This window comes from Melospiza georgiana, chromosome 1, assembly GCF_028018845.1.
Source record: "Melospiza georgiana isolate bMelGeo1 chromosome 1, bMelGeo1.pri, whole genome shotgun sequence".
NCBI lineage: Eukaryota > Metazoa > Chordata > Aves > Passeriformes > Passerellidae > Melospiza > Melospiza georgiana.
Genome location: NC_080430.1, coordinates 141,643,584 through 141,670,416, shown reverse-complemented (window position 1 = coordinate 141,670,416; position 26,833 = coordinate 141,643,584). Strand labels below are relative to the sequence as shown.

Genomic DNA, 26,833 nt, shown 5'->3' with positions numbered 1-26,833 from the left:
CACCATCCTCATTACCAGTATTGCTTTGATTTTCTCCTCTTCCAGGAAAAGAAATCTCAGACCTCTCCTTAGATATTTTTCTAAGGAGTGTTACAAAGAGCATGCAGGAAATTATACTGAAAAGTCAGCTTGTAAAACAAAGAAACTTTCTTTAATGGGACCTTGCACCATGTTTCAAGCCATGCTTTTTTCTTCTTTATATTACAACACAGAGATAATTATGGTTCAAATTCTGATTGTGTTTGTTTTCACCTGCAGAATAGGAACTGTTCTTAATTAGTATATAAACTGTCAATGGCTGATGCTGTAAACAGCTTTTATACAAGAGCTAGCTGAAGTAGAATAGAGATCTTCACACAAAAAGGAAAAACAAAGTAGTAGTTATCGAAATTAAATATGTGGGAGTATTTATTCATATAAAAACCAAATACACTGGTTGAAAAATATACAAAGCTTTATAAATCAAGTCAAGGTATATTAGTTTTAACAAACATAATAAATACACATATAAAATACAACCTCTTTTCATTTGAATTTAAAAAAAAACATTAAAAACTTTCAGTATAAAAAGTTTCCAACCTTGCTCCAGTGCTTGAAGAATGAGTCTATATAACTCCACTGACCACAGTCCTCCCAGTGTGCAGACCTGTGTGTGCATTGGGCAGCATAATGCTTCTCAAGTCAGAAGTGCTCTGTCTCCACAGCTCCTGGGAAGGTGTGAATAGAATCCACACAGTGCCTCTACTTGCTAGTCTTCTCCAAAACCCATTCAATCACCTGGGCAAATAAATGAGAAAGCAAACAATTTACATACCTCCTGGTCTTGAAAGCAAATTAAGAACAGCTCATAGTTATCAATTCTTTCTTTAGTCCTTTGTCACCATTTGTGTATTATTTATTAAACAGGATTTAAAAGCAAACTACTCAGGAGAAGAAGGTATTGTTAATAATCTGAGAGGATACAGCATTGCCCTGGAATTGTATTTAATCTTACAGACTGCTTTGTCTTTAGGAAAAGGCATTTTTAGAACCCCTGAATTGAAATACTTCACCCCATTCTCTCCATATACCAGCAAGAAGGTGCACATAATGCCAAACAGCTCATGCTTCCGGCAGTAAAAGTTCCTAATGCCAGAGAAGAAAGAATGAAGGGTAATTTGTGCACTGCTGTCTCTACCTCCATTATCACTGCTGCTTTCCAAACAGGGCAGTTGTTCAGACCACTGACTAAATACTCTCTAATACAGAGACATAAGCAGTTTAGGAGAACGCCAATTTTAATGTCTTTTGCCAACAGCAAATATACAAAAACTGACCAATTTTCTACCCAAAGATGGAGGTGAGAAGCAGTGTATCAGCACAATAGCCCAGTTCAACACCAAACATCACAACCCAATAGATTTTGAACCTTATCATTGATACAAAGCAATCCACAAAGGAATACAGCACAGAACACAGCAAATACTGCTCTCATACAATAAGTTCTCTGGGGATCTAGCAGCTTTCTTTCTATTACTTACCCACCTCAGTTCAAATTCTTCCATATAATTTATAATTATGAAAACTGCACCGTAATTCTGCATTATGCTTTTTTCCCTTTTTTTCCCCCAAATCATGGAGTCACTTCAGTGTATGGCTCAGAACTTAGTACCAGAGTTACTTAATTTCTGGAGGAATATTTACTTCTGTCATTTGCTCTGTGCTGCTGTGCATGTAAGTCCCACATTATGCACAAATAACCCCACCTGATGTCCCTTGTGCTTACAGTTACTCACAAGCCTAAAATTACTCATTTTCATTGCTTCTTTTAAAAATTTATTTCCTTTCATAGACCTGCTTATCACTTCCTAACCTTTGAAATGTTATTTCCTTCAACACAAGAAAAGAACAACTCCCTAATGATCCTAATTAAAGAAAAATTTCATCTCTTTTTTTTTCCTGTTTGTTTGTTTCAGTGATGTAGAAACATTTATTGTCTTCATTTCTGTTTCTCACTGTGGCACATCATCTTGGCAACTGTAACTAAAATATCATCCAATACCTGGAAATTTTCCCTTGGAACTACTGCCTGAGAGTGAGATCAGATTGAAATGAGACCCACATGCACCTTTCATCTCTTAAAGCTGTGGACTAAACCATCATGTAGTTATGTACAGGAATAAGTAAACACATGGTCTTACCTGCTTAGCATTGCTATTTGCTGTTTTCTTCATTTCATCAAGAAGTCCTCTAGAAGTTTTTAAGTCCTAAATATGAAACAAAAAGCCACAGAAGTCAGCATACAGTCACTCTAATTTGGATTATATGAGCCCTGATAATCAGGACAGTGTAACACTTTTATCACCTTGTTCAGAACAAAACAATATTTATTTGCCTTTGTTTTTTTAATAAAATAAAGACAGTCATTTAAATCTCTTCCAATGGGTTATGGGTTTCCTTACAACAGTCCAAACCTAGTACTCAATTATGATTGTGTCTTCCTAAATTTCTGCATATATCTGCACAATTTCCAGTATTTTTTCTTCAATGATATTCAAAGTTCTTACAGTCTTGACTGAAATCCCGTTTCTATATAAACATGGAAATCAGCTGTGAGCTTACCCTGTAATACAGAGTTGTGGCAAAGAACAGAGAAGCAGACATCAGAAAGGAAAACCAGTGCAGAAAAGGGAAAAAAATCTAGAATGGCTTTTCTGTTTTGCAGTCCATTTAATGAGTCCAACCTCATCTACTCTTTTAAACAAAGCAAGAACAAAACCTTGCCTGGAGAGAAAGAAAATGCATTTACTACTTGTCTCCAGAGGAAAATGATACCTATGTTACCATGCTTTTGAATTATGCAGCACACAAAAGATTCAAAGGACTCTCACAGACTTGGAGCTGCAAGACAGCTCAGGAGAAGACAATCCTGTGACACCTCTCCCTAGAAAGGACAGGATCACTGCCACATTCTTCCTTTTCCTTTTCTACTTGAAATGGAACTACAAACCCTGATTTGCTCTACTTACACATCCCTACCTGCAGCCCTCTCTGATTTTGGATTAGGAGATCTTCCTTCAGGACATATTTCAGGGAGATGTTGGGAGCACTTAGAGAATGACTGCACAACTGTGTTCCAATTATTTAAGAAATTGATGCTTATCAGCAAGATGTTCTGATTGTGTGAGCATCCAGCCCTGCTCAACTTTCTTTTAGCTTAAAGCACCATTACTGGAGTTGACTAAACTGAGGTGGTTCACCCACAGTGATAGGTTAAACACATGCAAATGAACAGAACAGCAGCTCAGCTGGTGAGCAATAGCTTTTAATCACTCCATACTGTAATTAACTTGATTTTGTGCTCAGACCAAGTAATATGGGCTTCAGCATTGACTCACAGTCTCCTAGGTATTGTGGAAAGAATTGTCATCTCCCCCTAAACATGAGGTTGATGCAATTCTACAGGATGCTGCTGAGCCAGTATGTGTTAGATAACAGAGAACATCATGTCAGGGAACTGCAGTTTCTGAGTCAGTTCTGTAAGATTCTTATTGAGCCAACAACCTTAGAACAAAGGAGAAAGCTGAGCTGTCACAGCTACAGCTGGGAGATACTCTATTGCCTCCTCAGCTGCTGCAGCTCTTAGGAGTGACCTAACCTAACAGGCCCATGCTTTAGCATATTATTTCACTATGTATAAAAGGCTACTGCTTTAGAAGGTTTTAAAACAAGCAAAACCCCACCAAATTATATTGCAAAACTACCTTCTCCATTTGACAACAAGTCCAAAGGTCTCTCCACACAACGTACACATGACTAACACACCACTGGGAAATATTAGCTTAATCAACTCTGAATATCCCACATGCTATCTCAAGTTTTATTTAGGTGGTTTCACTTAACTAAGAATAAAGAGCTGTAAGAGTGTGTCTTCTAGTTACCTTTAAGTAGAATTTTGATATCTCAAATAGACGCTGGCTGCATGATGCAAAGCACTTATGATCTTCTGCAATTCCATGTTTTTGAAGAGTCTTAGCAACCACCTCCTTCAGCATCTTGGAAACAGAAGGAAACATACTCAGAAGTTCATCCCAACTATTGACATGAAAAATTGTCCATGGGAAGCAAAAAAGCCCAACACAGAAAACCTGATCTTTTGGGATCTTGTCTGCCTTCAATCTATTGCCAAACATGATCAGCTCACTGCCTGAATCTGAGCAGTTATTTAACAGTCTATCTCCATTTCCTTCATTTTAAAATATAAAAAAAATGAGTACATGTCAAAGATCAGTGAACAGTCACATGGAGCTTGGAAGATAAAAGGAAGTCAATATTATCTTGGGGTTTTTTTTCTCCAAAATAATATATATATAAAATTATCACTTTTTGCTGTACTTGTTTGATACATGCATATTAAATACACTTACACATACACATTCCCTTGTTTGATACATACATATTAAAAAAATTTAAAATCTGATGCTAAAGTCTCATTAGATAATTTCCTTTGACATTCTTTACATCAGAGATGTTTAAACTCTGCTGTAAGTCTGAATGAGTCACACCAATTTATGCTTCCTTGGACCATTCCAACTTGCCTTTGACAGTACCTTAAGATTCTTGCAGTGTTCTTCTTGTACCCTGGGATTAATTTAAAATTTGTATCACCAAGTCAGAAATAGTTTTGTACAATGTATTGTAGAAGAGGCATTCCTAATATACACAGCTAATAATTAAACATTATTCCACCAATTATTTAACTGCTATCTCAATTAATGGACTTATAAAACTACAGAAATTTCTTTATTCTCAGACTAGTCTGTTCCTCCATGATGCCTTTGACCCTTCCAGAACATGTATGTCTTTGGTGCCTTTAGGTTTTACATTAATCATCTATATTTCATAACTCTTATTAATTGCTATTCATTTCCACCTTTTTTATTCCTCATTGTTATCTCTCTCAGCCTTAATTTTCTGGGCATGATAAAATTATCTTTGCACACTTTTTCATTCTTTGCTTCTGCAGCACCCTCCTCAGTGATTCACTTACACAAGTGAACAGAATGAAATTCAGTAACAAACGCAGATGAAGATAATTCACCTTGAGTTAAAAAGTGTTTACAAATCAAGTCCCATGGAAGGAAGTTAAAGAGCTCTTCTTCACTAAGAGAACAAGGCAGATTTTTACCCTGGTGTGTTTCTGGGATCTCGACTCCTTCTCTGGCCTGGCAGGCTGGGGCTGTGCGGCCGGGCCGGCGCTGGCGGCAGCTCGGTGCCCGTGGCCGGGCGGGTTCGGTGGCGCTGCAGCCGCACCAGGGGACCTGTCCCTGTCCCTGTCCCTGTCCCAGCGCTTCCTCGGCACTGCCACTGCACGGTGACTCCTGCTGCTGCTCCCGCCTGCCTGCCACAGCAGCGACTCTGTGCTCTCACATCTGCTCAGCCTACAAAGAACAGGAAAAAACCCTATAAAAGTCACTCTCAGGTTTTCTACCGACTCTTTTAGTGCCATTGTTTCTGCTACAGAGGCTGCTGCTTCAGAGCAGTAAGGACTGAGCATTCCTGCAAACAACATCTGAAAACAGCAGACAGGAAGACAGGATTCTATTCTGTAAAATATTTTGTATTAGAAGAGCACTCTGCTGACTGGATTGGGCTGTGATATGTAGACCCATTGCACCTCTGATTAAAAAGGTCTAGAAACAAATTGAAGAAATCAGGTAACTAAGATAATAAAACTCTTGGGAAGAGAATTCGTCTCTAGTCTTCGGATGAGACAAAACTTCTTCAAACTATCTCATTTCTTTTGGCCCTACAGGAATGTCACAACTCATCTTAACTACAGAAAGTTGAGCATCATAATTCTATGGGAACATTATAATCCTTGATCCTTCAACTGTAAGAGCATTAGTAATTCCAAATGCCAATTTACAAAATGTTAAGTATAATCACATCTTCTTTTCTAACTATTCGGTAAGCTGCAAAAGATATACTTATTTCTAAAATCAGACTTCTGTTAAAGACTTATGGTGATTGGAATGCAAAGGCTATCAACCTGGAAATAAGGAAGAAGTGAAGTATTACAGTAAAAAAGTGAATTTGGAAATATTGTTACCTAGCAGCTATTATTCAGTGATAGAGTTTGCATCTTCTGAGTGAGGACAAGATAGAAAGGGAAATCTTTAAAACTAAACTTCCAGAAAAGACTTTATTAAACAAGGCTGACAATAAGATTGGATTTTGGTAGGTCATCTTATGCCAGCGGTCCTTTGGATGAGAAATTCAATTATTCTGTTTGTACAATCCTTGGCTTTCTAAACCTTTAGCTGTTTATTCGTAGTACAGGACCCCTGACTGTTTCAATCCTAGATGAAGCTGTCATCTTTTCAAAGGCACTTGAGACTGCAGGATATAACCCCAAATCTGTTAAACAAAGTGTGCCTGTGCTGCATGGTTTTGATTAATCTAATGCCATTGATCAGAGATCACACTTGAGGAAAAAAAAGAAACCTACAGAAGAGGATTAAACAACTAGAACATTTGCCTAGATAGCTTCACTAAAACATTTTGAAATGAAAAGATGCAGCTCACAAGAGACCACTGAAACATTTCATGCTAAAGATTCATTTTATTCAGTGCATTACCTTTTCTTGGGATAAAAGTAATCCAGGTCTTTTGATCTGCGTTTTAGCCTTGATGTCTCTGTTTTGAATTCACTTTGCAAAGTCTCTCCATCAGGGACACTTCCAGGCTCTGACAAGACTGCAGGAGATGGGAGAGGACTCAGGACAAGAGGCACAGGGCAGCACTCTTTGGTGCAAGTAGTCTGAGTTTCATAGCGAATAAGGCGAGTTTGAAGTTCAGCATATCCTACATCTCTCTCCAAGGCTCTTCTGTCATCAAGACAGTATCTAAAATTGAAATTGAGTGAGAAACCTGTGAGAGAAAGTCTCTGTTTTATTACAATCAAAAAACTTACTTTTGACAGTCATGTGAACTCCAAAGCCTTTTTTTGTTTGAACTGTTATACTGTTTTGAAATACAACTTTTAACAGCCCAGTAAATTAATATTTGCCTGGATTTTGCTCTACTTAAGTCCAACTCCAACAAAGAAGCTGAATTATATACTATTTGTAACTCTTTACCCTGTTCTTGTAAGATTCAAACTCTTTGAAATGCAACTTTTAGCTTTGTCTGAGATAAACACTGCTGTATGAGAGATTCACATTTTTTAAGTACTAAAAATAGAAAAAAGTATCACTGAAGAAGCACAAGCTTCCTATTGACTACAATGAATAAGTGGTTTGATCAACCAAATCAACAGAACAAACTGTAATAACTACAGTGGGGCTGAAAGATAACAAACCAACAAGTGCTAACTCAGTGAAACACACATGAGGTAACACAAAATGCATCCTAACTAACTTTTCTCTGCCAGGATTACTTGCAAGAGAACAGTGTTTCATCACCCAGTAACTCACTGTAGTGCAGGGAAAGGTAACAGTAAACCCTGTCTTATTCCAGCCTCTGTTACAAATTGTTTTAAGCAGTGTGAGCTCTTGCTCTGCCCACCCATCAAACTGCTCAGCAATGTTTCCTACTCTCAGGAATGCAAGACACATTCTTTACTTTTATCTCTTGGCATGGAGTCATGTTAAATTGCTAGTTCTGATGTTTCCATTTTCTTCAGAGTATTTTCATATTCAGGGAGAAAATAACTGGCTGATGAATCAAATTTCTACAGTTGAGGAAGACTTTCTACTAGAAATAAATTCATTATCTGATAAGAGAGTAAGCTGTCTGAACTTCAAAATTTCAAGGTATTTAATTTTTCTTATTTATATTCTCAGTACTCTGAGTAGTCACATACCCTACAAAGATTAAAAAATCCATTTAGCTTTAGAAGTTAAATTGCTATTTTACTCACTGCTTTAATGGCAATTGCTTTCTCTGTGCAAAACAGCATTCAAGTGTCTGGCACATGTTCATTACACCAAAAATTTGACTTAATCATAAATAGGAACAGCCTGATGTTCACAAGTCCTGGTCTTCATGGGGGACTTCAGCCATCCAAATTATCTGTTGGAGGGCCAATATATAGGACAGAGGCAATCCAGGAGGCTCTTGGACTGCACTGGTAACTTCCTTCTCTGAGTGAGGTGAGGTGCTATGCTGGATCTTGTGCCCACCAAGAAGGAGGGGGTGGTGTGGAATGTGAAGCTTAAGGGCAGCCTTGGCTGCAGTGACCATTAAATAGTGGAGTTTGGGATCCTCAGGGCAGCAAGGAGAGCACACAGGAAGCTCACCCCTGGACTTCAGGAAAGCAGTCTGCCATTGACACAGAGCTCTGTGGCATGGTCAACACTAGAGGGAAGGGGTCCCATCCAGAGGCTTGAGAGGTGGCCCTGTGCAAACCTGATGAGGTTCAACAAGGCCAAGTGCAAGGTCCTGCACCTGTGTAAGGGCAATGCCAGCAATAATACAGGCTGAGTGAAAAATTAATTAAGAGCAGCTCTGGGGAAAAAATTGCGAGATGTTGGTGTCCCTGCCCATGGCATGGAGGCTGCAATTAGATGATATTTAAGGTCCCTTCCAACTCAGACCATTCTATGATAACTGTTGCTCCTTGGTTTTTTGACAAGACTTTACCTCCAAATATAAATCCAGCAGCTGGGCAGATGAAAACTGCATAGTACCAAACACATCTGAATTCTCTTGTTACAATATGTTCTGCTCCTACACTACCTCCCACTCTACTGCTTCCCTCCCACTCTGCTAAGCACATTGCCCTTGCAATATTAATATGCCAGGATCTTCCTCCTCTCCACAACACCCTGCAGTCTATATCTGTCCCATTTTGCTAGAAGGGGCAGCACAAGCTGTGCTGTCCTAATTTGGAATCTCAGGCACACTCCTTGCTGAGGTCAGGCAGGGCAGCAAGATATCACATAGCAACAGACAACAGACAAGTGGTTTCTTCCCGCACCCACCACATGCATTTCTCTTTTCTACCCAGTTGCCTCTCTGTGCCACTTATCACAAATCTAAAAAGGCTAACAGGCTCATGAATTACTGCTTAGAAAAAGAGATAACTAAAGAGATAGGAGTGCTCCATTGCCCTATAAAACTTGGCTAAAATCAGCAGATACTAAATACAGACTTAATCAAACTATTTGTAAAATGAATAGGGAAAAAATACCAGCAGCATTGTCAGTCAATTCTGATAATCTGAAAATGTGATTTTAGGAGGCAGCAGAAGATTGCACAAAAACTGAACTAACTATGCTTGGTATCCACTGCATTTCTTAATATATGCTGCATTAAGACTGTTTCTATGGAAGAGTTATGCTTAACTATCTACTCCAGCATTTCTGTAGCCTTTTTCCTTTTCTTCTCAATGTCAATATTTGTACTTTTCTAGACTATTTTTATACAGCTACATTGTGTGACAGTTTGCCCATTTGTCTGCTTTGACAAATAACTATTGCTGGCTGGCTGAGATGAACTAACAGTCCTAGCCATATGGATCCTTTAAACATCCTCACCACTAACACTTGCCTGCTGGTGTTTTCAGGCTCCCTGAACATACAGGTAGCAGCATCACAGCAGCTCTCATTAAACCTTCTGACTATCAGTCTTAAAGTGTCAACAATTAAATATCAAAGCAGAAACTATGCATGTACTTAAAACATGTGCTTCACTAGGAACTTGATATGTACTAATTCCCTTGCCATTTGTAGCTCTGAATTAAAATTTTCAGAGACACTGAGGAGAGACACAGCAGTACAACTGAGAAAAAAAGACCTTCAATGTTTCTACATTACCATCAAGGCAGCAATGTTGCAATTGAAACTAGTGACATTTAATCCATAATTAACATACCCTTAACATGTTGCTTGAAACATTTCTAATTACACTTAGACATGAAACTAAAGAGTAAATCTGAGAAAAGAAGGAAACTTACTCAAGTCCATGGTAATGGCATCCAGCTGCTTTTTCAAAAGGCAAACCTCTGAGTTTTCGAGGAGTAAGGTCTGGTGTCAAAAGAAATGCATTTTCACTGAAAGGAGGAAAATAAAGATCTATTTTAACCAGTTACCTTCAGGATAAATTATACTTCCAAAAATCAGAAACAAATGCCTTCACATATGAAGAACAAAACAGCATGTCTTGCAGCTAAGCCCCGAGGATAAAGCATCAATGGAAAATTAAATCTGTACTGAAGTGAGAATTTAAGTTCAACTAATTCCTACTGAGCTATTATTGTTGCAGAAGCTCTTAGAAATTTCTCAGATGGCTAGGTCACTGCTCCAGACAAGTTATCAATAGAACTAGGCAATATCACAATGGGACACCTGAGTGGTAGAATGAACTGAGAGGAACTGAGAAGTGACCTCCCATTTCTCAATCACACACTGTAAGTAGTGAATTCCTTCACCTTCAAATTGTTGCCTCACCTAACACTCATCTTTCCCAGCCTTCAGAACTAATGGCTTGTTTCCTGGGATATTTCAATTCCAGCTAGCAACTCTCTACAGCTAAATCATAAGAGTGAGTGTATTTGTTTGAGGGTATTTCAAGGGAATAAGCCATAGCAAGGCAGACAGAAAGATCCTGCTGCCAGATCTCAGCATACCCTGACATTTACCTCTAAAGAAGGGAAGACAAAAAGGCAAGATGTAACAGAATCTGAAACTTACACATTGCTTCAGATTTTATTCATATAGACTGCCTCTACACCATTTCCACTGGAATAATCTGAGAAAAACATCCAGGAAAGATGTGATACTGAATCTAGCAAAATGATAATTTGGAAAGACTGTCAGCCAAAACTGTAATCTATCAAACTTCTATCTAAGCTCAAACACAGAAAACAAGTGAACATGCCTTTAATTCTCTCTCAAAATCTCTTCAATCCTTCTGTTGGTCAGGAAGATCCTTAGGTCCATATTCACTGTTCTTGATCACCTACTGTGCAAAGCTCCTCATAATTCCAGAGAATTTAGTCAAAGCAATTGCTAGGGGAGTGAGCAGCTCGGAGTACAGTGTTCTGCTGGACTCAATTCAAATTCAGAGCTCACTCATCTGTAGCTCAAAGCAAATCATTCGAGACACTCAAGGTATTCTATGCTATAGTGCATCTCTGGAGGCTTTGAAAAAAATCAAAGACTAAAAAAAGTTTTTTTAGTGAAAAATTATTCACTTCTTTCCCACACAACTAGTTGGAAGGAAAATATTTTAGCCAAAATTCTAAATCTTCTCCACTCATTAACAACCCAGTAGGAGATTCTAAATCTTTACTGCATATTTTCTAATTTGCTTGAATTGTCTGCTCAGAACATATTCAGTTTAGTTTCAAAACTTCAGTAACTATTTTACACAACTCTCAAAAATCCTACAGAAAATCCAAAATACTACAGAAACTTTCCCTTGCACAAGCACTCTTATTACATATAATGAAGTCTGAAAAATGATCAAGGGCTGTATCAAATAATTGCATCATAGTTTTATTATTCAGTATTAAAAAGGTCAACAAATATAATTGTAGTGACTGCAAAGACTGTCTTGCCTACCTAGCACTCTGTGACACACTGCATAAATAGTACAAGTTCTGCTTCTACAAACACCATCTGACTCTTACAGAGTCTGGCCTTAACTCTAATAGATGTACAGATCCTGAAAATTATACCAGTAACTCCATGAATCTATAAAAAGCATGACAGGAGACAAACACAGTTAAATAGGCTCAGATATTTTCTTATTTTGTCTTCCCACCTAGACTCCCCTCCACTGAAAGAAATCACACCCAAAAAATTAATGCTCTACCACAGTAGCTTCTGCTTTACTAGAAATACTCTTTTGGAAATGGACATATAGGGCAGGAGCAGTTTGGCAGGGCTCTACCAGTAACCAGTTTGTGCTTCAGGTGATGATTTTGTTATTTAAATGCCTAGGAGCAAGATCATCATCTCCAGCCATTTCTGAAAGAACTAAATAGCAATACTGACTGGAGACCAAAACAGTTCATTTCACTGGCAGGCATGTGACATAAGGATGTTGCAAGTTATAAAGTCAAATCCAGTTAGGCCATTCTGTGACTCCCATTCCACCCTTTTTACACCCCCTACCCCAGCTGTGAGTTTGGTGTTAGTGGCTCCAAGATGCTCATACCGCTTGGGAACTTGCAGGGGCTGGAGCTCCCCCGTGGGCAGCCCCTCTGGGGTGAAGAACTTGAGCAGCTCTTTGGCATCCAGCAAGGTCAGGGACTCCCTCTGGCTGTCCTTGTGTCCCAGCAGCTGCTCAGGTGAATGTGCAAACAGAGGAACTCTGCAAAAAAGGCAGCAAGCAAAGACCAATCTAAGATTTTTTTTTATAAACTAATAAACTCATTTAATATTAAAAAAAATATTAAATCATTGCTACCCTAGCGCAATTAAACTAGTACCAAAGTAAAATGAACGAAGTTGCTCCTTGAGAACATTAACACAGATGTTCATGATAAAGAACATGATAATTGGTGCAAATTCTCTAACATTTGACTGAAGAAAGTAGTTTCTTCAAGAATTTAGAGTGTGGTTATAAAATACAACATGGGAAGATGATTATTCACCCCTTTTTTCTTTTTTTGAACAAAAATTGGTTCCCATAAAAAAAAATTACACAATATACAGGAAAGGAACTATACAGTCACTACTGCATGCAACCCTCCACTCTTTTTTAGTGTTTTCAATCAAGTACAGCAAAATTCTCCCTCTTCTCACTTTTTAAGCAACACATTGTATCCTAACACAGGGTAATAAAGATACTCAGTTCAGATGATGAACAATAAAATTAACACTGACTATGTAAGAGAAAGGTCCTTTAGGAAGCTTTTTGACAGCTAATTAAAAGGAAGAACTTTACCTGTTTGAGAAACAAAAGCCAATAATAATAACAATAACGATGATGATGAGGATGATAGTAATACCACCATGAGAAAGCTAATGTGAGAATTTACCATGTGCAGAACTCCAACCTAAGCCATGGCCACCTATGGTACTTGAGAGAAATGGGATGGAAGTGACTCAGAAAAGGACAGCTGGACACTTGCCTCTACAGGTCTGTCAGCAAGAACATTAACATTACCAAAGACCATTAAGCCACAGAATCCCAGCATTGGCTGAGCAGGAAAGGACCACAAGGATCACCGAGTCCCCTCCTGGCCCTGCACAGCACCGTCCCCAAGAGTCACACCCTGTGCCTGAGAGCATTGCCCAAACTCCCCCTGAGCTCTGTCAGTGCTGTGACCACTGCCCTGGGGAGCCTGTTCAGTGCCCAACCACAGCCTGGGTAAAGAACCTTTTTCTAATTCACAACCTAAACATTCCTTGACAAGTCTTATATAAAGTGAGAGCTCAACTGAAATCAACAGGCTGCCTTAAGTGACACAAAGACCTATGGGTTTCATGTGAACAGTATTGAAGGTAAAACATAACTAAATATAAATTTAAACATAAAACCAATATGCTCTTTGACTTCAAAATTACTTGATATATGGTATCAACTATTGACTATCAACTACTGATATATGTTATCAACTGACTAGGAAATATGAGATCAGAACACGCTGCACATGTTGACAAATACAGCTAAATTATTTATATTTATTAGGGTATGTTGTGAGAAAGAAAAGCTTTTGTATGTTTTCCTACCATAGCTACTATTTTCTAGAAGTGCCATTTTGGTAATTTAGTTTTAGAACTATTATACTTTTAGCTAGCTTCCAGTTGCATTTAGTCAATAAAAATCAAAACAATACTTCTTTAAACACCAATAAATTACACCTTTGGAAATTGACAGAAAAATAGTTTTAGCCTCTTTGAAAGATTATCAGTAAGTGTAAACAGTTTACAGTATGGTTATCAACACATAAAGTTCCTCTATAGTAAAGTTTAATGGCTGCTCCAAAGAAAATCACCAGTATTTCATTATTACCTCATTTTTTGCTTGTTTTTTTCAAAGTTTTCCAAATTCTGAAGAACATGTCTTTCTGGCCACTCCAGTGGATTTGGCTCTATTAAATCAGGCTCTGCAAGAAATACATGTTGAACAATCCTAAATAAAGAATCTTATTCCTTAAAGAGACATTTATACAGTCCTTTATCTATAGATATTCCTCGATGCCACTCTCTAAAAGTATGTAAACAAAATACAACATTGGTGATGCAATCAGAAATGTTTTCTGGACATTTTTTTGTCAAGGAAGAAAAAAGAAATGCAAGGGTAATTTCAGTTTGCAAAATAAGCCTAGAAAGCTGCTTTACTTTTTCTTTCCCCTTTTGTTAAAAATTACTCCTTTTAGTAAAAGATTGATAACGAGTATGAGAAAACATCCAAGGAAAATAAGTAGCAAATTTTATAAATAAAAATACTTACCACAAGTCTCAGTGCATGACCTGGTTTTATTGCAGACCTTCTGTAGAACAGGTTTAGGAAGATTAGTGCTGCACAGGTCCAAAAAACATTCTCTTGTGAGTTTTAATAAGCTTTTAAACTCATTGGTAGAAATAACTAGAGGCTGCTTGGTCAATTCCTTTCTCTCTAGAAAAGAAAAAATAAAAGGTACTGCATCTGCTTAGTAACAAAGAACAACAAGAGCCTGCTAAAATACAATTACACAAGAAAATCCCCACCCAGAACCCATAACAAAAGTAAGTTAACTTGACACTTACTATTGCACCAGTAAGACATGGGTGGTTTATTCCAAAGACAAGTGAAAAAACAGCAGTGAGAATAGCTGAAGTCACACATGATTCATGATTTTATTGTCCTTTAACTTCTGGGTGTATGCATTTCTGAGTGTATCCAGGTTTGAATCCCCCAGAGACAAACACCTGGACTTGCTGAGTCACTGATAGCCTGTTCTGGTCTCTTTGGTCATAATATCAAGGATCAGCTAATTTTGGTATGATTTAGGACAATCAGTGAATCCCAACTGCTCCTACTCAGCCTCTTAATGGAAATGGGTGACCCACTCAAAAGAAACTAAAACACAAACTCTGAAGCAGGCCCAGCCTCAGGGCTGAAGCAGACAGGAATCTGAGAATGACTAAGTTAGCTGGGGGTGTGGGGTGGGAGACAAGACTACTTACAGGAATCTTATTTTCTTTAAGCTGCTATTCTGTTAATGATAATACACTTAAATTACCTCTACAGCAGGCCATTTTCAATAAGCCAGACAATCACTCTGAAGCATTTTTTCTTTTAATTGGGTCTCTTTAAGCAATGGACTTAAGATGGAAAAAAAATCAGGACACTCAAATGGACTTCTCTGCAATGTCAAAAATCTAAGGAGGACGATCCTTCAAGTTTTTATTATGGATGATGCACCATGATAAATCTAACAAATCTCCAATGCATGGTTTTCCTCTGCTGCTTAAGACTTTTAAAAGAAAGAGTAAAATTGTAAAAAGCTGAAAAACCCAAACCCGAATTCTTATTTTTGTAGAAGGCATATCCAGCAGTAAAGGGGAAATCATCATAGAATTGCATAGAATTATTTCAATGCTATGCTCAAAAATTCAGAGTATTCATGTAACAACCACCAGCACTAATACAGTGTTCTCTTTTCCATTATCTGACAGATAAACATGGATGTACTTACAAGTTTCTTTTTAAACTTCTGCTATTTCTTCACAAAGTGATTCACACACTTTGGTTGTCAAACAAGTCCAGTTTTGTAAGGTGAGCCATCCCATCCAATGTGAAATAAAGACCTTTTAAATACCAGTTTGAGAATTACCAGAGCTTTCCCATTACTTACTGAGATACTCCTTCAAGGCAAAGACTTGGAGACGTGACAGTTTTGTTTCTCTCTGTACAATATCCTCTCCATAATAGCATGGCAGAGACTTGATAAAGTCAGAAATATGAAAGCCTGTACAGATTAGAAGAAATTTTTATTATAAATCTCTCTTTGGAGTCATTACTTAATAAAAGATATAAACATAGGAAACATAAAAATCTCATATTCAAAAGAAACAACGAGACTTTAAAATATGGCCAATCATTGAAAAACCAAACTAATTAATTCCAATTTAACATCAGGAAGATCATTTCAAAGAGATGCTGACTATTTTTGAATTTCTGTACAAAACCTGTATAATGCCAACACAACATGACAAACATTTAAAGAAGGTAAAAAGATCCTAGGTTTGATACCACGGAAGAAAACTTTTCTCCCAACATATGGTCAAGGACTTTCAATCCTCTGACACTGTACTAATGGGATTTTAATTAGGATAAATGGCTGAGTAGTCAGTCCTACCACACACAGATTTATTTCAATAATAAGGAATTAAGTAGCTAAGATGCAGGTCACTGTGCTCCTTTTCTCTGCCAGTGTTATTGAAACAGATACAGGAGTTAGTAGAGTTATCTGGTAGGTGCAGTTGTAACATGACAACTACTCCATGATAAATGGCTGCACACCTGCTCTTCCCTAGTGGAGCAGTTAGGATAGGAGTGCCAGCTCATACCTTAAACACTCTGCAGTAACACGGACATGGGCAAAGGGACTGAAGGTTATAACAAAACTCAACTTGTCTACAGGCCTTGCAGTTTTAATTTTAAATCATCAGTGAAACAGGACTTTCAAGAGATATTTACACAGATTTTTGGCATGGGCTGGTCAGTCTTTACACCAACAACACACACTTCCTGAACTTTAAGCTTCACAAATTTGTTTTGCATTAATATTACCTGTACATCCTTTACAATAAACAAATTTCAACTTATCGCGATTATGAGAAATAAATGACAATAACTTTGCATAGTCAATTGTAAAAATATCGTAGCAGTAAATTCTGTGAATAAAAAAGCTCTTAGTATATTTTCGTATGGATCTGGAAAAGTATACTTAAAAGACACTTTCATAAAAGATGTAATATTTCTCCTTGTTTTCCTTCTTTTAATACTGACTGGAGTGAATAAAAGGAACTTATGAATTTTAGAACTTACCATTTCCTGCATTCAGACACTCACTAATAAATAAGTGATCACTCTTACCTGACTCTGTTTCTTCTGCTTTTGCCTTTAGCTTTCCATTTACTGCAGCAAGAGTGGCCAACCCATTGATCTGGCCAGCTGAATGAATCAAGGTTGCTTTACATCCTCCAGAGCCATTGCCTTGTAGCAAGAAATAATATCGGCAAGATTCTCCTTTCAGTTCAATTTCTGGAACTTAACAAACATCAAGACATAACTGTGAAACACCCTCAGGAAAACATCTTTAAAACAAACTATAATCCATCATCAAAATTCTTTCATTTGCTTTCTTCTGTTCTGTGAGAAATCTTACTAATCACCAACCAAGAGTTCTTTAACTGGGCTAAGTAACAGGCAAGCCTTTAACTGGCAAAGTTACATTTTCACAGGAAATAACAAAGAGAAGTTTCTGTTCTGCTGGGTAAAACCAGGCCTTTCTGCATATGTGCATCAAAATAACGTAAGTGTTCAATGGACAAACATACAACCCTAGAAGAAAAGGAAGTATTATACACACTCTTCCCAAGGACACTGCATTATTCATTAATAAAAGCTTCACTCCCTGCTTTACCCTTGTGCCTGGATGAAAGATAAAGACATTCTGTTTTTGAACACTGGCATATAGAATGCAGTTGTGAAAGTAAATTAATGTGGGACCTGACAGTAACACTGAAAGGATGGGTTTGCTCTTTCCACACAGAAAACATTTTATAGCACCTTGGAAGACATAGCGATCAAGATAATGAATACTTCTTGATGTACTAAATTTCAAAAATCAAATATTTTAATTTCATAAGATATCTGCGGTACTGTCTCAATAATTAACTTTATGGGAACTTAACATTTATTAGTATCATAAATTTTTGTTAGCAAGAAATAACATATTCCTGTGTTTGTTGAAAATTTATAGTTAGACATGGGAAAAGAGGGTAAACCTCACTACCTCAATACATAAATTCAGAGAAAGAAAAAAGAACAATAAAGAAAAAAATGTTCCAGAAACATTGTCATATTGTCCTGCTTCCCATGTCATTTGAAATATATTCCTTTCCCAGTTTATCTTGGAATCTCAAAGCTGATTCCTGATGAATAAACTTTTATTTCACGTTTTAATCTTAGCATTCAAGAACTACTGATACCAAGAATCATACCTTCCCCACAGATGGGAGAGATTAAGGATTCACAAATCCTTAGTACAGTGAGATTAATGTTAGCCACTAAAAAATAAACAGTTTTCAACTAAACAAAAGATACATTTAAAAAGCAATATTTCTCCTCCTATTGTAAATTTTACTCAAGAGGCTTAATTAGAACCTATTGTGTATTACTGATCACACAATAATTAATATTTGTACAAAACCCTTCCACTGGAGCACAGGACAAATATCCTGCAAACACTGGGGATCTTGTGCTCATTTGGCTGCATCAGCAACAAATACAACAAATACAAATTCTGCTGCTGTGACTAGCTCCACACCCTCCATACACTACCACTTTCAAACATGCAGAGATAACTTTAAGTCTATATAATGTTGATGCCATTTAGGTTTTGCCTTTTTGCTTCTTTATGTTCTCTCCATTCTTCACACATATATTTCTAACTCTGTCACCTATTGTATTAGTAGCTAGTTTTCCCAACACTTTTCCATGACCTTCCCCTAACCAGAAAGACAAAAATTCCAGAGTCCAAGCCCCAGGAGGTACAAGGCCCCATGCTATCTTGGCTCTTCCTGGGAACCAAGGCTCAGAACAACTCTTTAAGATACATCCTCATGGACAAAGTACAACTAGTGCTGAAAGAGGGCTCCAGAGAAGGTGCTTGACCTGGGGGGAATTACATTACCACTCGTTCTCCTAAGTGCTTTTTATCTTATTTCCTAAAACCTATAAATGTACTCATCCTTTATCTTATTTCCTAAAACCTATAAATGTACTCATCCTCATGGGGGGTGGGCTTTTGTAGACATCTTTCCATAACTGCCTCTGAAGGCCTTCATTAAAGATCCTCTTTTACTTACTTGCTAAAATTATCTCAAGTTTCATTTCCAGGTTGGGAAAAAGGCAACACTGCCAGCACCCAATTCATAATTAAGCTTCTGTCCTGTTCTGTCCTGATCCTGATCTGCATAGTTGTTTTAAAAAATTGTCTTAAGTTGGCAACAGAAATAGTCACTGTTCCTTGGAATCTACATTAATTATGTATTAGACCACGTATAAATGACGAGATTATGAAAGAAGGCAGAATCCAGCACTTCACTGTATCCCAGGTAAGTACTTTAAGCACTGGATTACCACGAAGTTCCTTTGAGCCTGATGTTTCCATGTGCCTACAAACCTCAGTCACTGCTTGTATAGTGCCTCCACTTGCAGGGCACATTTACTGGCTGACTGAGAAGCTTCTCCCAGCCTTGGTCTGCACTGATTCTCTTCTCCCACCTTCTGAATCAGGTTTCTAAGCCCTGGCACAGGGTGTGAGAGTCAGCTGCCATCACTGCAGCCCTACAGGAAGCACATTCTCAACCACAGGTTTAGCACACTGACTCCCAGGTGAATGGAGGCATTTAGCATTTCTTAATAGTCTGTATTTTCCGAGGAAGAGATTGAAATTAAATGCAAGTGCACTGGACAACCTCTGGAAATGCTTAAACAAGAAGGAAAGCACCTCAGTGAAGCAGACTGGAATTCCATCTGCAGAAGTAAACGTCTCCACCATGGATTTTACAATCACCTTACAAAGATGTGTGGAAATTGGATCTTAACTGACAGACAGGACACAAAAATGGTTCTTTCCCCAAAGCCATTTTTCTTCCTACAAGTCTGCATAGCTGAACTTGCATTGACCAAATCTTCTTGTGTCAATGAAGATTACAATCACTGATTTAATTTCATTGAAGTTAGAAAGAGAATCCCAAATGTACAGAAAAAACTCACCAAGAATACACACACACACACCCAAACAAAATACACATACCAGAGATGACCTTGGGTTTCTTAGCCATGTATTCCTTCCATTTCTTGGAGCTCAGCTGGGCAGGAGATGGGATCACTACACTGCTTACATTGCATGGCAATGTAAATAAAGCTCCCACCTAAATAAGGAGAGCAATTATAACACATGCAATATTAGTGAAACCTGTTTTACACTTCATTCTTGAGTTACTGTTTTGACATTATTTCAAATCTAGTTGAACTGAAGAAAAACGTCTCCACTAAACGTACCTGTCATTCACATCAATCAAAATGGAACTGCATTTGACACAAAAGCTGTAAAAATTGTGTTTAGTTTTTGGTCCAATTGAGGGATCATTAACTGCTGAATTTCCATTTCATACATAACAAAGTATTTATTATATATTGCAAGTGTCTCCATAGCCTGGCTACAAACATTTTGGAAGAGCAGTACAATGAAAAGAGAATTCAAGGACAATAGTTAGCATCAGTGACACTGCATTCCTATGAAAAAAAATTATTTTTTTATTTTCCTTCCAACATATTACCCTTGTCTCTTAACCAGATACTGGACTATGCCTATGTTTCTACATAGACTTCAGACCAATAAGCACTAACACAAAAATTGCAGACATATTTGAATACTCAAGTAATAAAGCAATGCTATTACAGCTATTAGAAAAGCCTACAAATGTGCAGTATTTCCAGTAGGAGACTGAAAAAAATCCCTATGAGAAACTGTTATTTTCAAAATATTTTCAATTCAGCATGTGCAGACTCTAAAAAGTAACCTGAGAATGTGTTTTCACTGTTTGGGCACCTTCTTTAGAAACACTAGAAGAAATGTGAGCCCTATAATTGTAAAAGATGTATGACCAAGTGTTCAGTGTTCTTAAGTAAAATGAAGATTACCTGGGATATTTACCAATCTAAAACCATTTAAAAAGATATTTTTGGCACAGCATTAGAAAAAGGACCTTTTTCTGGCTAAGCTAATGGAGAATGCAGTAGCAGGGGAGAGAAAGAGTTACTAAAACCCAAATTACAAACTGAAAATGGAACATACAGCCTGACAATGGGATACCATCTCCACAGTAAACAAAAAACATACGTTATTCATAATAAGTGTATCACCATTTTCAAAGATGCAGGTTTTGTTTTGAATGGCATAGATTTATTTTATAAACACTAGAACACTTTCCTAAACAAGATGTATTACCTTGTATGTAAAGGTGATAGAATGTTCAGGAAAAACATCTTCAAACTAATACTCTGGCTATGAATAATCTCACTATCATTCCGAGGCAGAGGAAGGAGGGAAAAAGTAGGACTGTGAATGTTTCATGAACTCTTTTTAACCAAAACCAGAATATGCACATATGAAATAAAAAAAGCCTACTATTTCACAGTAGCTAGATACATTTTGTGGGCTGCACACACGCCTGCCTTTTGCTAAAAAAATCAACAGCTCAATTACCAAAGCACAGAAATTATCTATCAGGATAGGATTAGAAAATGTTTTAGGAGACTGAAACTTAGCTGAGATAAAGAGAAAACTATTCAATAGTTATGTATAGCATGCACCTTTGAAATCCATGTTTGCTTTAGAACTAAATATTGAAGAAGCTTAGACAGAGACCAAGTTTAAAAATATTATTCACATATCTCTTACAGACAATATAGATACCTTCATTTTTCTGCTATACATATATAAAAAGGTTTTACCTTCCCAGAGAGAAAAGAAATCTGGTCCAAAAGCAGTGTAGGTGTCTTCTTGTTATTCTTTCTTGACAGGCTCCTGAACAGAACAGTTTAAGGAACCTCATCTTCACAAAGAACTATGCATTTCTATTTTACAAATCAGATTATCATAATATTTAAAAGAAGCACTGCAAGCATCTAATTTTTGATACTACAGTATCACAGAACATAAAAAACTCACCTTTACAGGTAAAGTGATACACTTGAAAATGCTGTATGACAAAATACTCCACTGACATCTCTATCATAGGCTGACAGAAACAGATATTTATATATCCAAAATCATAGCAGGCTTATTCATCCTAAGGTATTATTGGTACACCAAGACTAGAACCAAAAGTACATACTTTTAAAAACCAATAGTAATATATCTTGAGATCTCTGCAGCACACACACTCAAGAGAGAACTCCTCTGCTAAACCTTGCCACAGATTTTGCTGCTGCACATTAAAAACACAGTTTGTAAACAAATGTTCCTATATTGTGAAGCATTCATTCATTAGAAAGGTTTGAGGCTTTTTTTAAACTTACACAGAATAAACATTTCTCTGTTCTTTTCCCACAAAGAAGATGCACATCAACAGACAAATTATGTGTGCAATAGTATCAACAATACCTGGTTACTGCTAATGTAACTTAAATTCCAAAATTAAAAAATCCAGTTGTGAAGAATCACTATGACTATTTCAGCAGGCTAGAATGGAATGAGCCCTTGCCTATCCTCATCTGCCTGTTGCTTGCATCAGTAGATGCTGATCTTTCTGCTACAGACAATTATCAGTAGTAGTTCAGATCCTTAAAAAAAGGATACAGCTCAAATTCCAGATCTGATATGAAAATGGAAGGTAGATCAGAGAGCATCACCATCTGCAAAAATTCCAGCGCAGGACCATAGTAATGAAAAACCTGAAAAGAGATCAAATAAAAACCTATATATAGAACACTATATATGATGTATCACCACAAGTTCCTCAAGTGTTTTGCTGAAGGTATTAGCCTTGCAGATAACATCTGAAAGAGGTATAAAGGAATACAAAAACATTTCACATCATACTAAATTATATTAAAAAAGGAAGGTATTTATTTTTTTTAAATAAATCTGACTTTATAGAACATCAACAATGTGCATCAAATGAGTTCTCTTACCCAAAATAAAATATGATCTACCAGGAAGAGACAAATGCAATACAAAATGCACATGTTTTAACAATGAAAATAACAAACTCCAAACCGATACCAATTTTCATAATGCTCATTTTTGTTTTCATCAACACATGTGATGATGAAAACAAAAACACTACGATTCTGGAGTTCCCACCAATTATCTACTTCCAATAGAAAACATGAAACACCAAGAGTGTAAAAAGAAAGAAAGCCAAACTCTTAAAATTAAGTGGGAAGGGTTAGATAAACACAGAATTCATAATTTAACTTTTAATATTTTGACTATTAAACTGAACAAAGTCTCAATTTCTACTTGAAAAAAATCTGATGATGTATTTCTAAGAACAAACAGATGAAGTTTTAAGGACCTGTTTTGACATCAGAGGTGTACAAAAGAAGTATTCCTCAATTTTATTCAATAATTACTTCTTTACATAACTCAGTTCTGACTAAGGTTTCCCCAATTACTAATTTTCTCTAGAAAGTAAAACAGATGAACTCTAAAACTCAAAGAAAGATCAAGAATAATACTTGCTTCTGGCAAAGTATCAGTGTTCCTCAATTGGCACTCTTTTTTAGCAGCAAAGCAAGAACTTAAATTTGCACTCCTGAATGTCTTGGCTGAAGTGCTCTTTATACAAAATTCCGGAAAATCTACTCCTGATCCAAACTAGAAAAAACAAAAAAGATTATAAATATTTCAAAAAGAGATAAAAATTATTTCTCTTCAGCTAGTTAGATGTGCTATTTTAAACAATTAATATTATTTTTTATCAGGTCTGTAAAATAAGAAAAAGACTAGACTTAGATAACCAACTATTAAATCCAAAATCACAATACTGAAAATGTAAACAACGTCACAAAGGTTTTTGCAGAAACATTAGGTATATGCTTGCAACAATGACTCAGAGTTACATGACAATGACTTGTGAGAGATACAAAACAATCTAATTTTGAACAGTAAGTTTAAAAAAAAATTTCAGAGGGAAGCATCTGAATTTCTGAAGTTCAGATCTTGATGCATTGATGTGATTTATCATTTCATCCTGCTACCTACCCAGACACATTGCACATTACCTTTGAATTACATAGTTGAAACCAAATTTGGCTTAAAGCATAAAATGCACTGCATAATAAATGCTTTAAATGAGGTATACAGATGCTTTAAAAAATAACCACCACAATAATAAAATAAAAGTTATTTTACCTTTCTTTCCCATATCTGAATCTTTCCTCTCCAGAGTTCATTTAAATCAATAATATTCATTATATCATCTGAAGATACCAAGTCTGCTGACAGATAGTCCGCAATCTTTTGCCAGCTACTGTAAAAATATCAAAGAATTAATCTCACTGAATTTAACATTACAATAAATATGCGGTACAGTTTGGCTGAATTTACCTATGACCTCTTAGCACAGAACAATCTTGTGTATGTCAAGACAGACAACAAAGCTTTATAAAAGCTCTACATTCCAAAAAGTAAAAAATATTATAATATTGCTCATTCAGGGCTTGTAAAGGAAGTAGTTCATATGCTCCATGAAAGGGACAGCAAAGAACTTTGACATCAAATAAGGCTGGCAGTGGCAAGCTGCAAGCATAGCAATGTTGGCTGCTAGAAGCTGCAGCAAAGCCTGGCAGCCATCAGTGGGGCTATCACTGGTCTGTCCAGATGGCTTCTAGTTAACCCTCTAAATGGAGATATGATTGCAGCACAAGCATAATCTAAATTCAACAAGAGAGAACAGCCAGTAGCTGTGGGTTCTGCTGGCAGTCTGTCTCCCAAGGGAAATCAGCACCATCAACAGAACAGGAAGAATAAGTGAAATAACTAATCAGAGATCTTCTACACTCAAATAATCTCACTTTATATAAAAGGCAGCAGAAAAATGTATTCAGTCAAAAGCTGATTCCACAGGATATCAATGAGCACTGAGATCAAGCACTCATGGAAGTCACTGAGTAACTTCCTTGTCCTCCACACACCTCAGGAGATACTGTATAGTAGGTATATTGCTTATTTTATCCAAGGACTGAACAGTAACCTTTTAAAACAGTTTTATTAATTAAGGATTAAGTTTAACCATGTATTCCAAGAAGCAAATTTCAATCTTTTGGGCATGGAGGGGAAGGAAAGTGGACACCTTGCCAAGTTGCTCAGTATCTGCACAATCGTTCACTTAACAGGATAAAAACCCCAAATCACTGTGGTTTATATGGTGAGATATATCATGGCCTTTACATGTCAAATCGAGGACAGTAAGTAAATTACTGGAATCAATTTCAACTTGAATTAATAGTCTCAGTAACTCTTCATACTAACAAAAATTGAAAAACATACAGGAAGTAAAATAGAGTGTTTATATTCCTTTTTCAAAAGGGACAAATGAAGCACTCTACTTTTCCTCCCTGAAATGTAATACCAATAGTAATATAAAATTTGAAGTAAAATGACCAGTAGTATGGATTCATTTTAAAAAACCTGGAAAACTACAATCAATATACAAGTTATCCCATAGCATAATACAACATGAAAACATTGTAGGCACACTGAACCCATGGAAAGGGAAGAGAAAATATTTAACTTTTTGCTCCCACAGAAAACAAGAAGTGCAGAGGACTGGCTTTTTTGTCTACTTCTGTGGTTTGCATTTACAATGAATCAGAATGAGTAATTCCTTCCTTCATACAACAGACAACTCATTTATGCATTTTCAAAGTACACATGTAAAGTACCCCACAAGCTGTTTTTATTTCAACCCCCTGATCTATGCTAGCACAAAGCAGAAGTGACCTTGTTTTAGCCCTGAATAAATGCCATACCCTTTAGCATCACTTGCAGCAATAGTGATCTGTGCAGAGTGCCACTCTCTCAGGTGTTTCAGGGCACCAATAGCAGGTAAGCAGTCCTTTAACTTGGGTCCATCACATTCAACAGCCTGCAGGATTACATCAACCATTGCTCTGCCTACAAAATAGTTGTGTATGACTCAAATATCATGATTCAGTAAATTTTTCAGTCATTTAAAGATAGAATAGTATTGGTTATCATTGATTGCACTAAAACCAGCAAAAAGAGCAAGTAACTACAGGATTTAAAACACTTCTCACACATTTTAGCTCATCACTTGCTGCTCCTCTTTGATGAGCACAAAATATTTCACCATTGCCTCAGTGACAATGAAAAGTTCTGTCCCTTTCTCCTCTCTCACTCAGCACTGATAGATGAGATTTCTCTCCTGTACAACTAAGCCATGTCCTTTTCCTGCTTTTAACACTCTAAGCTGCTATTTTTCATTCTTCTTGAATTCCTTTGTTATCCCAAATCAACTTCTACATCATTATATAACCCAAACATGCAAGGTCATATGTATCTCCAGTTTACAAAATCCCCATCCAACAGTTGTGATGCATTTTCCTCCTCATCTTCTTGGCTCACAAGCTGTTAAATCAGATGTAAGCCTGATATCAACATCTTCCTTTTTTTAATAAGAAATTTCCTGTGTTGAGTTTTGTATTGCTTACTGTCTATGATTACTTTGGTGTCATTTCATATGGATAAATTTATTATATAACTATTTTAAACTCTACTGAACCTACCAAAGAAACAAGCAGCAAACTAGTCCTCAAGCTGATCTGCAATGCCAATCATGCTCAAGTTCCTAAACTACCTTCAAGAGCTACATTAAGTTAATTCAGCACCCAACTAAGGTTCTCTGAACTTTTCCATTCACTATCCTTTTACCAAACAAGATAAACTCTAATGAAATTGGTTTTTAAAGATAGATTACCTGGGGCAGGCAATTTATCAGCTAATTGATGTAGACTTTCAGCAGCTTCATCATAGATACTAAAAATGAAGAACAACATGTTTGGAACCAAAATATAAACAAAGTCATTTAGAAACAAAACATTAAAACCAATGAATGGTACCTGATGTATCTTACATCTTTAA

At 36.8% G+C, this 26,833-nt stretch overlaps 1 protein-coding gene across 1 annotated transcript in view; it reads right to left on the bottom strand.

The window, feature by feature from the left end:
- Nucleotides 1-472: 472 nt before the first annotated feature.
- Nucleotides 473-26,833, bottom strand: part of MTBP (MDM2 binding protein) — a 28,693-nt gene continuing 2,332 nt past the window's right edge. The window contains exons 5-22 of the mRNA XM_058029614.1: nucleotides 26,670-26,728; nucleotides 25,702-25,846; nucleotides 24,083-24,200; nucleotides 23,411-23,545; nucleotides 22,523-22,617; nucleotides 21,676-21,748; nucleotides 19,973-20,090; nucleotides 17,023-17,196; nucleotides 15,779-15,892; nucleotides 14,392-14,556; nucleotides 13,951-14,044; nucleotides 12,148-12,303; nucleotides 9,941-10,036; nucleotides 6,621-6,887; nucleotides 5,168-5,420; nucleotides 3,921-4,034; nucleotides 2,181-2,246; nucleotides 473-777 (exon numbers count right to left, since the gene is read on the bottom strand). Of these exons, the coding sequence (XP_057885597.1) occupies nucleotides 742-777; nucleotides 2,181-2,246; nucleotides 3,921-4,034; nucleotides 5,168-5,420; nucleotides 6,621-6,887; nucleotides 9,941-10,036; nucleotides 12,148-12,303; nucleotides 13,951-14,044; nucleotides 14,392-14,556; nucleotides 15,779-15,892; nucleotides 17,023-17,196; nucleotides 19,973-20,090; nucleotides 21,676-21,748; nucleotides 22,523-22,617; nucleotides 23,411-23,545; nucleotides 24,083-24,200; nucleotides 25,702-25,846; nucleotides 26,670-26,728 (2,278 nt within the window). The 3' untranslated portion in view covers nucleotides 473-741. The remainder of the gene's footprint in view (nucleotides 778-2,180; nucleotides 2,247-3,920; nucleotides 4,035-5,167; nucleotides 5,421-6,620; nucleotides 6,888-9,940; nucleotides 10,037-12,147; nucleotides 12,304-13,950; nucleotides 14,045-14,391; nucleotides 14,557-15,778; nucleotides 15,893-17,022; nucleotides 17,197-19,972; nucleotides 20,091-21,675; nucleotides 21,749-22,522; nucleotides 22,618-23,410; nucleotides 23,546-24,082; nucleotides 24,201-25,701; nucleotides 25,847-26,669; nucleotides 26,729-26,833) is intronic.